Source organism: Chaetura pelagica, unplaced genomic scaffold, assembly GCF_000747805.2.
Source record: "Chaetura pelagica isolate M959 unplaced genomic scaffold, ChaPel_1.0 scaffold531, whole genome shotgun sequence".
NCBI classification, from domain to species: domain Eukaryota; kingdom Metazoa; phylum Chordata; class Aves; order Apodiformes; family Apodidae; genus Chaetura; species Chaetura pelagica.
In genome coordinates, this window is record NW_009952362.1 from 4009474 (window position 1) to 4025948 (window position 16475).

Sequence of the window (16475 nt, forward strand, 5' to 3'; positions counted from 1 at the left end):
CCGACCCTGCAGCCCCCTCCCGTACCCCCCCCCTGCAGCCCCCTCCTGCACCTTCCATCCTGCATCCCCCCTCCCGCAGCCGCTGATGGCACAGGGGAAAGGACAAGGCAGGAGGAAGGAGATGAGCACTTGTGCCTTCTCTGCTGCCCCACAGCATGGAAAGCTTTGTGCAGGGAACCAAAACAGCTAAGATTTGCCCCTGTGCAGGGTTGAAAATGATTCAAAACAGGCTTGTTGTGGCACATGTTCCAGTGGACCTGAGGACAGAGAAGTCTCCAACACCAAGAGGTCAGCTCTGCCTCAGATTTGTCCTCTGTGGCTCTACTGTTGCACCAAAGGGATTTTGGAGAATCTGCCCTTTTGCAGTCAGCTCTGCCCGTGGAGGAGTGCTCAGGCAGGAGGGCTAGGTGCGTAAACGGGAAAGGAAAGTAGTCTAGCAAAGAGTTAGGTCTCTCATCTTTCTTCTTTTCTTGGTATCTGAGCCATCCCCTCGGGTGTTCAGAGAGTATCATCTCTTCTTTACAGCTGGGGGAAACTGAGGCACAGAAGAGCACGATGCAGTCATATCCCCCACTTCACTCTTCATGGACTGAAACCCTCTGGCATACCCATGTGGTGCCCAGGGCTGCCCCAGGAAAGGTTTAGCAACCTTGCTGAAGTCAAAACCCTCCCCCCAGCTCTTTCCAACCCCACCAGGAATACAGCACATCGGGGCATGGCGAAGAGCCGGGGAGGGAGCTGAAATATTTCTTGCTTCATCCTGCTCCCATGCATGCTTCCTTGTTCTTTCTTTCATCTATTCCTCCAAAAGAAAGGAGTACACTTGCAGGGTTTGTTTTGATTGGTGTTTATGGACGAACTCTACCACTAATTGTAAGTGGAGTAATTAGATGTTTTCTTTATTCTGTCTCCATTGGGGCCTGGCAAAGGATCTGACAAACCCTATACCTGCACTCAAGAAACATACACCAAGGGCAGAGCTTTTACAGTCTTCTCATTTACCCTCATCTCTGCACTCATTCAGGAGGGGCAATTGTGTGAGTGTGTGTCTTTCCAGCTGCAACAGATTTATTTAATCACATGTGTGTGGCTCAATGAAGTGCACCTGGAAAGCAGTGAGTGGTTCAGGAGACATCACTCTCATTAAAGTCAGTGGGAAGGGGAGAGCTGGAGTGTCTGTTCTCCCTGCCTCAAACACAAGAGGGACACAAGTGTGCCTGCAGCAAAACCTCATTTATATATTTTAGGTAATACTCACAAATTTGAATTCTGAGGGTTGTTTTTTTCCCTGTTTCTTTTTAATTGCTTTTGATTAATTTGTTCTTAGCCACAGCCAGTGTCAGCTGGGAGTGTCTTTCTTCTATAGAGTGTTTACCTGTATAATGGGTTTACCTATATAAACAGTTAATGTATCTGCAGCAATGTGTAGGTGCAAGTAATAACTGTGTGTGAGTGCATGTGTATGCATGCTGTCTTTATCAAGTGTGTTAGATTGTTTGAAAATACATTTTCTTCTTACAAATCATGTTAGGGATGAAGAACAGTGGCTCCAATTCTCCTTTTTTACACCCACTATGAGCATGCATATTCTTGTCAAAGGCAGGTAATCCTGCCCACAGCTGGGATTTAGAGCAAGAAGCTCTAAATCGTCACTTGAGGCATGTGTCCTGATGTGGAGTCGGTGTGTCTCCTTTCAGACCAACCTCACTCATGCTCTTCAAAGGCCCAGAGCTGTTTTCCTTCTTCTGATCTTTTTTGTTGCTTGCCCTTGATCATGAGCCAAGCAGGAAAGGCTGGAGCCCCACGTCAGAGGTCGGACACATGGCATTTCCTCATGAGAAGTGCCAGAAATGTTCTCCTCCATCGAAAGGTTGTTGACAGCATTCCAGCTCAGAGGTCTGGATCCCACTGGCCCCACCAGGCACAGGCTCCCAGGCTGCATTGCACTGCTTGACCTCCTTCTGCCCTGCCTGAGGATGTCCCAGCCTCCAGCTTCAGCAGCCAGCTGGGCTGTGGCCTCTGTCCATACCCCAGAGTAGTCAGTAATCAGTGCACCATCATTTAATAAGCAAAGAAGCAATTTAACTCCCTCAGGACAGGTCTTTCTTAAGCACACCAGCCCTGCAGCTTTGTCTGGTGCTCAGAAAAACCAGAGCACCCACACAGGTTTTTGGGAGCAGTAGGCTTTTAAAGACATTTGGATAATCTTTTGAGAGAGCCTTTAAAATCCAGTCCAGTGAACTCCAAAGTGGGTAATGAGCTAATCTGGATGTTCAGCACTGGGGCAAACAGAAACTTCATGCCTTAAAATCAAGCTCCATGCTGACTTTTGTTCCTCAGAAACTGACTCTCTGTGCTTTTTTGTTTCATGCAGGCTTCCAGTTTCTTCTTCCTGGGTCACCTGCTGGATGGTAAGTGGTTCCCATTTCTTCATTTTAACTTCTGCATGCAAAACTGAAAGGCTGCTGACCTGGTCCATCAAGAGCCTTTGCTAGTACCCAGTGCTGGATTTGAGTAACTTCATGCACAGATTTGTTCAGCTTAAAATAAGGCCTGTGATCAACTAGAAACTCTGTTTGACTTTGGATGTGTAATACAGTGAGCACTTTCAGACTTTCACACATGTTTCCTGTCAGTACAGGAGTCAGCACTGCACCAGGATCCAGCCAGAACCAGTTTGGCACATGGGACCCCCCAAAAAATGGGCAGCAGTGGGACCAATTTGCAAGTGATCACAGGGTTCTCCTTGACTGCATATGCAACTTCATCTTAGTTCCAAGTCAGGACTTTTCTGCCACTCTGTGGCCTGTTGTGCTCAACACATCTTTGGGCATCCATGGGTGACACAGTGAGTCACAGGCTGGAGGAAAAGTCATGGTGCTGGGATGCAAACCTGGCAAAAGGAGAAGCAAAGAGCCTCTCTGTGCATGCAGATTGAAGGGCAAATAAATGCAGGCTAACTTTCCCTTGCAGCACTAAATTAACTGTGGAACTTATTTCTGCAAGGTTTTCTCTGAAGTGTAAAAAGGTTTCAGAAGTGTTTACAAGCTCATGCAAGTAAAAAATGATTGAAGGTGACATAGTATTAAGATGTTGATAAGAGAAAAGCTGTGATGAATGTTGTGTGAGGCTCTGTAGATATTGTGTGAGGATTTGTACAAGCTTTTGCAGCCCACTTGGACTCTGTAGAGAATTATGCTTTTATTGCTTAGTTTAGTATTTTTGCATGTAAAACCCAAGCTTCCTTTTCTTGATTGCAGTGGCTCTTAGATCTGAATTTATAATTTATAGCTAACAAAGTGTGACATTAATTTTTCTCCTTTTCCTGCAAAAAATACTGTGGCTTTTACTATGCACTCATTGTTAAGCCATGTTCCAGGTAATTCCAGTGCCGTTTGGCTGTCAGGTCAAACCTGCAAGTCCATCAGCCTTGTAGCTCATTCAGCACTGCTTCTTGCCCAAGTCAGTGTTGCTCTTCTAAGAAGATGTGTGTGGGAAACAAATATCCAAACATTTGTGCACCTAAGCTCAGTATTTATCTTCTGCAAGTATTTGGCCACAGAGACATGTAGCTGGTTTTGGACTTTATGCACAAATGTTGTGCAAAACAGCTGACTTGCTTTTCAGTGATGGACCTTTCACAATTTCTTAATTAATTTCTTTATGCTTTCTGGTCCTTACCTCTGTTCCTCCACTGTCTGTGCAATCATAATCTGCTTTCACCTAGCACTCATCCCTCAGAGGACAAGGTGCTGTAAAACTGCTTTTAAGTAACAGCCACAAAAACTGTTTGAAAGGCTTGGTGGCTTTGTTGTTAGCTGCTCTCACTTCTTTCTCAATTTTCTTCTGAAGCTGCAGCTACTTCCAGCCACAGCCTGCACGGAGGAAATACCATGAGGTCTCATCTCTGCAGAATTAAACTGGGGGCATCTCATTATTTAAAATGCAGTCAGGATTTCAGCCTCATAAAAACAACACTACATTATTCTCCGAGCTGGAGACAAAAAGTATTTAGAAAGGTGGCAGGAAAACTTATCCTGCTTGAATTAGGCCAGATTTCAGTCAATCCCCAGAGGTTCAGAGAGCTGGAATAAATGCTGGGTACTTTCTGGTGCTCTTGATGTGTGTTGGCAATAGGCTTTAACATTGCACATCATTCATCTTGACAACTGCAGTCCAACAAAGTTACCTTGCAATTCAGGTCACTCAATGGCATCCTAATGCATCACTTTCCCACTCAGAACATTAGTCATGACTTGATCCAGAGAAGGTTTTGAAAACAGTGTGACTGCCAGCGTCGAGATGTCTGTTCTCTCCATAGCAGAGAGCCTGTGTAAGCTAATGAACAAGGGCATATTGATCAGAAATCCATCACTTGATTGGCAGCTCTTGACAATGTGAAAAACTGCAGATGAAAGTTTGAGCAGTTTAAAAGATCACCCAGACCTCAAAGCTGATTTGGAGCTTTAAAAGTCAATCTCTGCCTATCAATTATGGGGGGATTTTTTTTGTACTACACATAGGAAAGTTGTTCTTTGAAAATTTGCATGCAGGATGTCTAATTTAACTTCATGTAATAGTCACATTCAGTGACAAATGTCAGATCACTGCTTTTTTTAGGCATGTTAAGTTTTTCAGCACTTAGAAAGAATGAACACTCTAATTTAGTAATAATTTAAAACAAACAGTGTATCAGACTTTGTGCAATAATTATGTGCTCAGATTAAAAAAAAAAAAAAAAAAGTGTTGTTTTTGCTTTACCAAACCTATGGCTTGTTATGAATAATTAAAAAATTTGAATGGGAGCACTTCTTAAATAAGAGATGTAGAACCCAAATAGTTTTTTAGTGTAGAAGCAATGAGAAATAAGACATCTTTTAGTTTGATGTCATGTACCCAAATCAGGGTCTTCTGTTTATTATTTTCTGCTGCTTTGTGTGGCAGGGGGGTACATGGAGTAGCTGGGAGATGGGAGGCATCACTCACAAGACCCAAAGAAGCCATTTCTTTTTTCAGTTTTATAAGGAGGGATGGTGATGAAGCAAGCAGGGACACTGGTGATTTCTCAGATCAGCTGTAATCTCACATCACTTTGACTAGTCTCCTGGCCAGGCAGCTCAGCTTCCCAACTCCCACTATTCACATGGGAGGTGGGCAGGGTAGCCAAAAAGGTTAGTGATATTTTCTGAGCCCTTTTCTCATGCACCCTGAACTCCATGGCATAGTCGTAAATTTTTACTTAGTAGTAATTGCCAGCCCATGAGGGGCTTGCTCAGTGCCACGTGCTCAACCTCAGCCATGGTCACCTGCTGCCAGGTACAAATCTGGCCTCAGGTGTGCATTAGCCTGTCCCAAAACCTGCCCAGGGGTCACCAGCCGTGTTGGTGCAATCAGGGGGTTTGGCTCCTCAACCTCATAGAGCTTCCAGAAGGAGAAGTCCTGCAAAATGGAATTGCATCTTGGCCAACTGAGTTTTACAGTAGAAATGCATTTTAAATAGTTCTTAATGGGTTAGCAAGTAATTTCATAGATGTTGTTAAAAAGGGATTAATCCATTGGCAGGAAATAATGCCAGTGTAACAAAATGAAGTGACAGTACTGTCATTTTTTAACACTGAGCAGTTGGTTTAAAAATCACGGTAGACATTTCTATAACCATTTAGTTGCTTGAGCTCACTTGGAGCATTTGTTTTTTCTGTCTCTACTCAGGAGAGCCTTCACCAGCCTCTGTAAAGCAGGCTGGGCATGTCTGCAGGATGCTTTTGGCAGCCATAACTCCCCTGTTCAACCTTTATAACTTTTAACAGGTATATTTTTCCATAAAAAGGCTGCCCCAGCCCTCAGAATACTCTTTAAAGCATCGGTGGAATAAAAGCCAACATTCCCCACTAAGATTTTGAAAACAAACAGGGGGAAAAAAATCAGACTCCTTCAGACAATTCCTTCAAACTCAAATCCTCTTGCAAAATTCTCCCTTCCAACAAAGTGAGCTTGCAGGCTGCATTTCAGGCAAAACCCTCTTTTTTTGTTTTCCTTTCTTAACTACATCACATTAAATTTAATTTTGTTCACTGTAGACAATGTCCTTATCTTCCAGTGAGATCCTTCTGTTCCTCAGCAAGGCACACACTTCTGCAACACTTGCACACTGTCGAGACTCAGCTCCTGTGGAAATAATGAGCTGAGGAAAAGGAGTCTTGACTTGACATAGCAATAAATGAGGTGAAACTTTCCTCCTTTTTGGTGAGAAGCGAGAGTTGGCATGTAGGAAAAAAAAAAAAATAGAAGAAGAAAAAAAGACAGTTCTATTTTAAGATGGAATATAAAACACTCATCATACAAAAGTGGAATTTTTTTATTATTTTTTTTTTTCCCCAGAAACAAAGAAAGAATAAAGATAAAGGCTGCAAGTGAATGAATGAGGAGAGAAAACTAAGATAATACAGTCGATAATCAGTTCAAGGCAGAGCTTTATCCATGGGGCCATCGGCCCGGCCCTGGGGGAGAGCTTTTTAAAATGTGTCTGTAGGCTGCTTAGCTTTGCTCATTACCACAGCTTGTCTTTGCCTCCCCAGCAGCAGCCCTACCTGTGCGGGAGCTGCCAGGAGCCGCGGGTCCTGCCGGCACCGCCTGGTGCGGGATCTGCTGGAGCAAGGACAGACTTCCCAGCTCTTGTCTGCTGCTCTGACCCTTGCTCCCTCACAGGAGTTTCATGGACTGAGAGCCTCAGAGGGGTGCAGGTGTCTCATGCCCTGGCTCCCCTACCATTTCCATGGAAATGCGTTTCTGTGTCCCCTCAGCTTTGCCCCCTGCTGCAGCAGAGTGATGCCCACCTTCACGGCAGCTGGGCTAAGGAAACCCCTTCCTGTAGGAATCTACATCCCCTTTCTTCACTGTGCTGGCAACAGCCATCAGTATCTCCCCTGGCTCTGGTGTCTGTGCCTGTGGAGCCCCCACCGTGTCCCTGCAGGGATGTCCTGCCTGTCACTGCAGGAGCTGGCAGAGCAGCCAGGGCCCTGGTGCCCTTTGGGACCAGCAGTGAGGGCAGAGCTGGGACCAGCCACTCTCAGGGGTGGCTGTGATGGGAGCTGCGTCAGCTCTGCCCACACCAAGGATGAGCTGAGCAGCACCTTTGGCCCTCCAGATGATGGCAGCTTTAGATTCACTGACATCCCAAAACTGCTGAAGGAGAAGAAGGCTGCCCATCCCAGGGAATAACTTATTTCTTATCTTTTCTTCTTCTAACAGTTTTAATTCCTTTTCTCTTCCACCTTCTTCTCACCTCTCCCTGCAGATGAGGCTGATGAATATGAGTACTATGATGAGCTCCCACAGCTGGAGCAGGACCCCTCCCTCCAGCAGCAGACCTCAGAGGACCCTGACTGGTTTGAGGAGTATTTTGGCTACAGTGATACCAGAAAAGGTACCTCCAAGAGGTGGGAAGGGGGGCAAGGAAGGGGTGAAATCCCAACCCAGCGCTGGCAGTGTGAGTGTGGCAGGCCTGGGCTGCCAGTCTGCTCTCGAAATGCCTTCATCAAAGGGATGAGTTAGGAGGATTGTTTGCAGTGTTCTCCTTTGTATTTCTCTTGTAAGGAGCCTGTGTTTTATCTCCAGGTTTCACAGGATGGATTCTGATCATGCAGAACATTTCTGATTGCTACTACAAAAAAGCACAGGCTTATTTGTCTATAGACATTGTAAGATATAATTGCTGTTTTCATGGGATATATGTTCTGTATTTATGCTGGAAACTGAATATAGAGCAGGTTTCCTTTTTTTGTTGTTTCATGTTTCCTTTTTTTTTTTCCCCCTCAGTTGCAGGGTTTTTTCTTTTCCTGTTTTCCTAAACTTCTGGAGAGCAGGAAAGGGTTCCTGAGATTGCTCAGGGGCACACAATAGGAGAGACAATGAAGTTGCCTATAATATCCCCTGGCTTATCCTCTGGTACAAAGAAAGCAGAGCTGCCATGTGATGGTCCCCAACACCAGCTTCTGCCAGCAGCCTGGAGTGAAGAGTCTGAATGTGGTGCAAGGAGTAGCACTCAAGGGACTTTCAGAAGGCTTCTGCTCCCTTGCAACAACAGCTACCCAGGGTACAGTGTGATGGTGGCAGGTGGCTTGTCCAGGGGACCTTTACTGCCATGTTGCAAGCATGACAGTGCCAGATCCAGGCCCTTCCATGCAAAGTGCATGAAGGCAGCTGCCCAGGGCCAGCTCTGGCTCTTAAGACACTTGTTTCTGCTACTGCCATAGGGGCAAATCTAGCCCTAAGCAAATGAAAGGACTTGCCCAGCTACACCTCTATTGTAGACATGGCAAAGGGAGCTGAGGAGCTCCAGACCCAAAGCCACAAGCTGTCCCTGCAGCAATTCATACCTGCTCTAGTGGCCAATGAGCTAATGGGATACATGTTACACGGGACGCTGTAGCCAGGCAGGCAGCTCTCTGTAGGAAGAAAAAGTGAGAAGAAAAAACAGGTGATGGAGGTGGAAAAGCTGAAAGCTAACCTAAAGATCTCAATCCTTACCCTAGCAGACCCATGCTCCTCCAACCCCTGCAGGAACAATGGTAGGTGTGAAAACAGAGGAAGAACCTTCAGCTGTCTCTGCCCCAAGCCTTATGCCGGGACTACGTGTGAGAAAGGTAATTGCCCTTCTACTTACTTACACTCCTTATTTAGGCAATCAGTGTTACAGGTCTGTCAATGGAAACAAACACAGGGCTTTATAAATCCCCTGTTTGCTGGCGTGAGGGTTTTGACAGCCCATCACAGTCATATTCATAGGTCTCACACTTAGCTCCTTGTCCAGACCAAAGGCTGTCTAAAGTGGCATCCAGTAAAAGAGACTTTAGGAGTGCAGAAAGCACTCCTGTATCTCCTGCCAGGAGGGCAGCAGCGAGCTGCTTGTTAGTCCTGCAGATTTATTTCCATAGATAATGTAAAGAAGGAGGGAATTCCCAAGTCACGCCGGACAGATGAAAGCTTCCTCAGAATGTGAAGAGTGTGCCTGTCTTCCCATGATCCCTGCAAGGGCACAGCTCTTGTGCACACATGAACACTGATAAGGTACCTCATGTCTCTGTTTTCCACAGTGAAGGACATGTGTTTGGAGAAGAGGTGCCACAGGGGAGACTGCCTGATTACATTAACCCCACCTTATTCTCAGTGCAGCTGCAACCATCCCTACAAGACACCCGACTGCCAAAAAGGTGAGCACAGCCCCATGAGAAAAGGTTCCTGCTTAGTGGGGCACTGAGTGAATTGCAGTGGGGATGGCAAGACCATGTCACCTTACCACAGGTGGTCAGCAGTGGGATGTCATGTGCAGCCAGCCACAGAGGATGGCCCTGCCTTAGTCATCCAGCCTGAGTCTGTTGTGGTCACATCTGTTGGGCTGGTCAGTGAGGAGTTATGCTTGATTTACAGGGTGGTGGTTCACTCCCTGGTGAAACCTCTAGTATTAAGTGTTTTTCAAAAGTTCATAAGAACTTGAGGTCACCAGGCTAAGTGGGAGCTCTTCCCTGTTTCCCTCAAACATGATAGTGGCTGTATAGAGTCCAGCAGAGTCACAAGGTTGTTCTGTGTTTTCTGTGTTCATAGCATCCTCCCCGTGCAGACCAAACCCTTGCAAAAACGGAGGTACCTGCATACGGCACAGAGTCAGATCGAAATTCACCTGCGAGTGCCCCGAACCTTTCACAGGGAGATTCTGTGAGATTGGTACGTCCCAGATCCAGGGGAGAGGGAAGGGGTGAGGCTTCCAGACATCCAAGGGCTGGCTTCACCCTGCAGTCAGACCAATTGATACCATCAAGTACCTGACTGCAGCCAGGGCACCAGCCTTTTTGGAGATAATGTGGGAGGAAGAGGCTGACTTCTGCAGCCACCATCAGCAAAAGGGCTCAAAACCATTCCCACAGCAATGTTATCTAAGTGTGCTTCAACAAGGTCCCTCTGATACATAATGAGTGAGTACATGTGTCCCACCAGTTTCACGTGTCCTATGAAGAAGGAACATCAGGTTTTCCATCAATACACAAAAACTAATGTAGTGAAGAGTCATCTCCGGTTCCTTGTGGCTCCCCAGGCTGCGGGACAACCACTGACACATGAATGGGTGGCCAAGGGCATGGGATTACCCCAGCCTGTGTGGAGAGCCTCTGCAGCATCACCATGGGCAGCACACCCCAACACGTTTCCAAGGAGAAGGGTTTGTTTCTTTCTCTTCTAATAGTTGATTGCTCTTCAAACTCCGTGTACCACCATCTGTTCCACATTGCAAGCGATTTTTTCCTCCACTTTGCCTACAGGTGAGGTTCACAACCCACAACCTCCCTTTTGGCACATCCATTGCCCTACCACAATAGCAGCTCTGTGCCCACTTCTGCTTAATCCTGCTGATTCCATTTCTTGCCCAGACCACTGACAGAGAGATTCTGCTTTGGCATTAAGACACCTCTTATCCATTAGGTCTTTACCATGCAAAGAGGTTTCAGGTCTTTGAAGTCAATCAAGCTTCCTGTTGGACAGATGTTGGGACATTACTCTTTTTTCTGGCCTAAGTAGGTTAAGGGATATCATTACATGACCCAGTAGGTCATTCTGATTCTCCATAAAATGAGCATAAGCAAGGAAGGGAAGGAAGGGGGCAAGGAACAGCACAAAAGCCATTTTCATATCAGCATTGTCTTCCTGTAGGACTGGATGATTGTTATGAAGAAGACTCCTCTATGTACAGAGGAAGAGTGAACCAAGCAGCAAATGGCAAGACCTGCCTGCACTGGAATTCCCACATTCTCTTGAACTACCCTATTAATGCCTTTATGGAGGATGCTGACTCTTATGGCATTGGTGAACATAATTTCTGCAGGTAATATTTTGAAGAAGCAACAGTAGAGCTCTATATCAAAGAAAGCACCAAGGACAAACTTCTCACAAGTTTGTTAAACTGATGGTATTAAGATCCCACAACTTTCTAGGCACTGCCTGTCTTTAAAATACCAGGGTGTTAAAGATGGATTCCCTAGGACAAAGTTCTGATGTGAGGCTCTCAGCCCTCATTTCCTTGAATCAGCCCCTCATTTTCCTCAGGGTTAAGATAGTGATGGGGATAGTAAAATGGTAGAATCCCCACTCCCTTATCTCAGGCGTGTTCTTTGTCAGATCTTATGAAAGAATGTCTTTGGAAATTTGGCTCTCATATGGGAGCATGAGGCTGCTTTCCAATGCTCATTTTCATCCTCAGCTCCTTTGCTGGTTTCAAGGAGATTTCCTCGTTCCTGTTGGCTGATGTTGTCAACTGTCCCCTTCAGGAATCCTGATGAGGATGAAAAACCCTGGTGCTACATCAGAAAAGATCACAAAGTGGAATGGGACTTCTGTGATGTTTCAGCCTGCTCAAGAACAGGTAAGGAATTAGAAGTGAGCTATTTCGCAGCGTGGAGGTGGTCCAGAGCAGCAGGTACCTGCTGTTATTTAACTCCTCCAGTCTGATATTATCCCTGCATTATACATCTGCTGTCTCTTCCAATACAGCTGAAGAGAGCTCGTGGCCAACAGACAGCCCAACAGATGTATTCACAACATGTGGACAGCCTGAAGTTCAAAGGACACTCAAGAGGATCTATGGTGGAGCTAAGACTACAGCTGGCAAACATCCCTGGATGGCATCTCTGCAGATGAAGACTTCCAAGAGGAGCACACATTTCTGTGGTGGAGTGCTAATTAAAGCATGCTGGGTTCTTACTGCTGCACACTGCATTGAGTAGGTGCCTGTCCTCTGCCTAGGGTAGATAAACATATAAAAATCAGGATATTTTCTAAAGGCAGTTTAGAATCCATTTTTTTTGCAATCCAAACAATTGCTGGGAATCAAATTGAAAGGCAATGTGAAAAAAATGAACATGAAGATATACTTAAAATTGGTAATTCCTAGAATGACAAATTAAATTTATCCCCTACTTACCAAAAATGAGCTGAAATCTTTGTGTGACTTGCAACAAAGTTTTGTAATGTGCAAAAGGAGGACTCCATAAAAAACAGAGGGGATATTGGGATACCAAAAGCAACATCACATATTGCATCATAATAAGCTCTCTAGAACAGCCAAAATATGCTTTTCATTTTCAATTGTTTATGTGCCAGCTAGCCTAGAATATGACATTTCCTTCAACATTTTTGTTGAACAGGTTGGAAACCAGTATCCTTGGAAATTGGAAATTAGTAAATTACACACTGGAGGGCATTCCAGCATGATTTTAAGTGTGCCCAGACAACAGCAAGCAATTGTACTCCCATTGCTCACTATCTCAGCCACAGTACTAGACTGGGTACACACTGCTACTGTGCACCAAAATGCAAACTGTATTCATGAAGCTTTAAATCATTATATTTTATGACCACAATGAGTTAAGAGCACATGTCCAACACCACCACTTCTCAGCTAAGCCCTCCTATAATGATCCTAGGAAATCTTCTGGCCAGGCTCTACAAGAGGAAACAATATCTTCACTTCCTGAGACTTTCACCACCACTGATAGACAATGTGTGCATGAAATTTGCTTTTTTTTTTTTTTCCCAGAGAACCAGCAGAAAATCTCCAAGTAGCCCTTGGAAAGCAAGATCTCCAGAGGAGAGAGCGTCAAGAGCAAATATTTGATGTGGAGAAGATTATCGTACATCACAAATACAGAGAGAAGGATGGTGTCCCACACAATGATATTGGTAAATCCCTTTTATTCATGTGGTTCATCTCCAGCCTCAGTTGTTTGAAGCATCTCTCTCCAACTGAAGTCAATGTAAAATTCCTTTTAGAGATATATTCTGGAAATAATTAGGTCAAACTGTAGATTATACACATTTGGATCTTTGGGATGTGAATTGTGATGGACAGGCAGAAGTCACTGGCAGGGGGAGGTAAAAAAAAACTGGGAGCAGGTCCTGCATGTAGTGGAAATAGCACTTCAGGTATGCACAGCTTTGCAGAGGGTTGGATCACAGACTGATACTGGTGCCTGGGGACTAAAATCAGCCACTAATACTTTCTGTTCTTAATCCTCTCTCCAGCACTACTTAAATTGAAGCCAGTTGATGGTCACTGTGCAGTGGAAACAAAGTTTGTGAAAACAGCATGTCTGCCTAACTTCTCCTTTCCTGGTGGGACTGACTGCTTCATTTCTGGATGGGGCATGACTGAGTCAGGTATTTATGGGCTGGGTGGGTTTTGGTGGGTCTTTCCTTGGCAAGGTAGGCTGGTACTTTCAGCAGTAATTACCAGATCCATATGTGGACATAGGCATTTAGTGAAACCATGACATGGAATGCAATACTAAGGGTGGCTAAACCCTGCCATGGAAATTAATCATTAGCAGAAATCTCCAACTGCTTGGCCAACCAAACCCTTCAGAGTTCTGAAAAAAATCCCTGACGTTTTTTGTTGGGTTTTTTTGCTTGCCATCTGACTCACCATGTCATGGTTTCATCTGAAGTCAGAGATAGAAGCAAGAAGGTATCAAGAAAAAGGCTATTGTATAGTTGATGTGTTTCAGGACAGACTGGAACTTTCACACGGTTTTCCAGCCCATTGGGTCAGATGAAGGTTTTCAGAAGCAGCATCTGGATCTTTCGATGCACTGAAAAATAAAAAATCCAAAGCCTTTCAAGTTCAACCAGCTCTGTCCAAAACCTTTCTTGCCTGTAGTAAATCCTAAGGGGAGAAATTACTATGCTTAAAAAAAAGATAATGGCAATTTTCTGAAAAATGCATTTTCTCATGTTCTGATTGATGTGTTGCTGTAAAGCAGAGGAAGGAAAATGTGTCATTGAGGCTGCAGTAGGTGTCCTAGTGCTTTGTGACTGATACAGCCTCATGCGATACATAGGACCAAATTTTCCCTTCTGATGTAATTCTCCTTGAAGTCCACAAGAGACAAGTGTGTTCATTTGATCAGAATGCACCAACAGAATTAAACGGACGTTTTTAAAAGTCCCAAATAAAAAGTCTCTCTTAAAAAGGGTATGGGGAAATTTTTCTCTTTCCCCAAGAAAGAATATCAAGTACCCTGTACGTGTTCAAACTAGATGGCTCCTTCTTTGAGCAGAGCTATTATTAGCATTTCAGGAAATCACTGCAGAAATGGAATATTTCCTGAAACTCAAGCAGAACCAAACTTATAAACCACCTTTAATTATCTACAGATGTAGTGCTTTGAAATTCTGGCTATTGCCTTTAGATGTCAAGTTATGTCTTTAGATTCACTGTAATTAATCATTGCTCTTAAATATTGTATGATTTTCAGTTTTCATCTGTTTCATTAGCTTGCCAGTTAAAACATCTAATGGCACCAGACCGAGAAGTGCTGAGCAGCTCCAAGTCCCACTGGGATCCATGGGAGCTGCTGACATCCAGCACCTTTGAGAAGCAGGATTACACGGGTAGAGCCAAGCGGAGACAAATTCTGAACACTTGGCTTTGCTTTTATTCAGGCAACAACTTGGTGTCCTGAGTGAAGCTTCCGGGCTCCAACTCTAACCCTTATCATTCCAGACAGATACTTCTTTTCTTCCTAGGCTAGCCCAAGCATTCCCCTGATCTTTCCCCTTCCCATCCAAATGGCAAAGAAGCTTGTATTCTGAACAAAGACATGTTACAGGATTGGGAGGAAAGTGACTCCATTTTTTTTTTGGTTCACATCCCATAGATGACCTATCCCGTGGCCTGTTAGATGCCAGTGTCAAGCTGATTTCTCAGAAGACATGCAGTGCTCCCAGAGCATATGAACACATGCTGGACAACAGTATGTTTTGTGCAGGAAGTCTTCAGAGACCCAGAGCTGATTCTTGTCAGGTTTGTTGCTTTTTTGGTATTTGAATGATAATTTTTTTTGTGTGTGTAAATAGTTGGGCTGTGCAGAGTAATAACTTTGGCAGGGGGCTGCACATGTACCTGTTGGTTTCTCCCATTGGTGCATTTCAGCAGCCACTACCTCTCTTAATACTGTTTGAGATGTGTATCCCTAGAGCTAATGTTGTTACTGTCAGCCACAGGCAGATCTGTGGAAGGTAGACACCAGCCTGGCAAGTTTGGCTTCTGAAGTGGTTTGTCACAATAGCCTGAAAACTTGTCTTTTATTCTCTCAATTTTATTATGGCTTCTGCTATTTAGAGGGATGTAGGAGAGACCAAGAGTTTTCCTTCATCCCAAGGATCATATCTTTATCTTTCTGACCTGGTTCCAGAACTGCAAGCCTACTCAGGCCCTGAGCAGCATTTGATGATACACCGGATAGGAGAAAACCATCATTACAGCTTTAAAGTCTTATGATGGGAGAGGAGAATTCTTATTTTGGTTAAAGTTTTACTTCATACTTTGAACATGTGTGATTTTTCTCATCAGGGAGACTCTGGAGGCCCACTAACTTGTGTAGAAAATGGTTCCTTTTACGTGTATGGCCTTGTGAGCTGGGGTGATGGGTGTGGGTTAAGCAAGCCAGGAGTTTATACCCAGGTGACAACATTCATCAGTTGGATTGAATCTAAAATTCGATCTGAGTCAAGATCACTTCATTAGGATGCAGCTTTGGAACAACAAATGGTAAGTCTGAGATACTTGCTTCTTTCTATCATTTCCCAAAATACCTCCTCTTAACCAAAAATGTTATTGATATTTCCTCCTGGCCTACAAGTGTTGTCTTTCATAATCATTTTGAAAACAGCCTTAGAGCTATTTTGCAAGCCTGTTTTCATCCTAGCCTTAGAGGCTAGGATGCCAGGGACAGTTTTCCTGTTGGGGGCCTTGAAAAAAGGCCACATTTTGTAGGCAAAACAGATCAGAAGGCAAAGCAATTACAGTTCTTCCCCAAATCAATCAGAGCCACAGTTGCCAATGTTTCCAGTTTTGCTTTTAAAGCCCTGAAAATCTTGCAGACTCAGCTGCTGCCACCCTTTCATTTTCCCCTCATACCCCTGGCTAAGGTGTTTTCTCTGTACTTGTTGGACCCTGACACCTCAAAGCTATTGGCCTGTGCTCCTAAAGCCAGTGCCCTTTTCCACATAAATAACATTCATTGTGTGCCTATGTTTGCAAGACTGAGGTCAATGGAATAATCTGAGAAGGGAGGATCAGGGAAAAACTATTTTTAAAGGCACTTCTGTAGGACAAATAACCATAAATTCCATCAGTGATGCATTCCAGATTGAAAACAAAACAAAACACAATACAAATCAACAGACTGAGTATTAGAATTATCCACTTTATTCCTGATTAGAGAGTAATTATTTATTACACTATAGATCTACAGTGGTATGTATGTGCTCAGCTTCAGTTCATATCAGTGAGGCCTAGAGGGTAAGAAAATCCCCATTTAAAAATGGGACTAAATGTATTGGATAATTCTTGTATTTTCACAAGTCTTGCAAGTGGAATTGTGTATTTTTTGTCCAAAGATTCTGCAACCCTATACAGAAATTTGAAAGCA

The 16475-nt window shown here is 44.3% G+C and overlaps 1 protein-coding gene across 1 annotated transcript; it reads left to right on the plus strand.

Annotated features, from left to right (window-relative positions):
- Positions 1-1660: 1660 nt before the first annotated feature.
- On the plus strand, positions 1661-15568 carry HABP2 (hyaluronan binding protein 2). The gene is made up of 13 exons (XM_010007936.1): positions 1661-1681; positions 2375-2411; positions 7295-7423; positions 8532-8642; positions 9093-9209; positions 9601-9720; positions 10699-10870; positions 11313-11407; positions 11536-11764; positions 12581-12723; positions 13066-13200; positions 14700-14845; positions 15395-15568. The coding sequence occupies exons 1-13, from the start codon at positions 1661-1663 to the stop codon at positions 15566-15568; spliced, it is 1629 nt and encodes a 542-aa protein (XP_010006238.1).
- Positions 15569-16475: the final 907 nt, after the last annotated feature.

What these genes read in the sequence shown, in the direction of transcription:
- HABP2 (XM_010007936.1), top strand. Translation starts at nt 1,661, where the DNA reads ATGTGTCCTGATGTGGAGTCG. An exon ending in GACACCCGACTGCCAAAAAG is followed by an intron (nt 9,210 to 9,600) that starts GTGAGCACAGCC and finishes CTGTGTTCATAG; the next exon opens with CATCCTCCCCGTGCAGACCA. An exon ending in GGTGAACATAATTTCTGCAG is followed by an intron (nt 10,871 to 11,312) that starts GTAATATTTTGA and finishes TGTCCCCTTCAG; the next exon opens with GAATCCTGATGAGGATGAAA.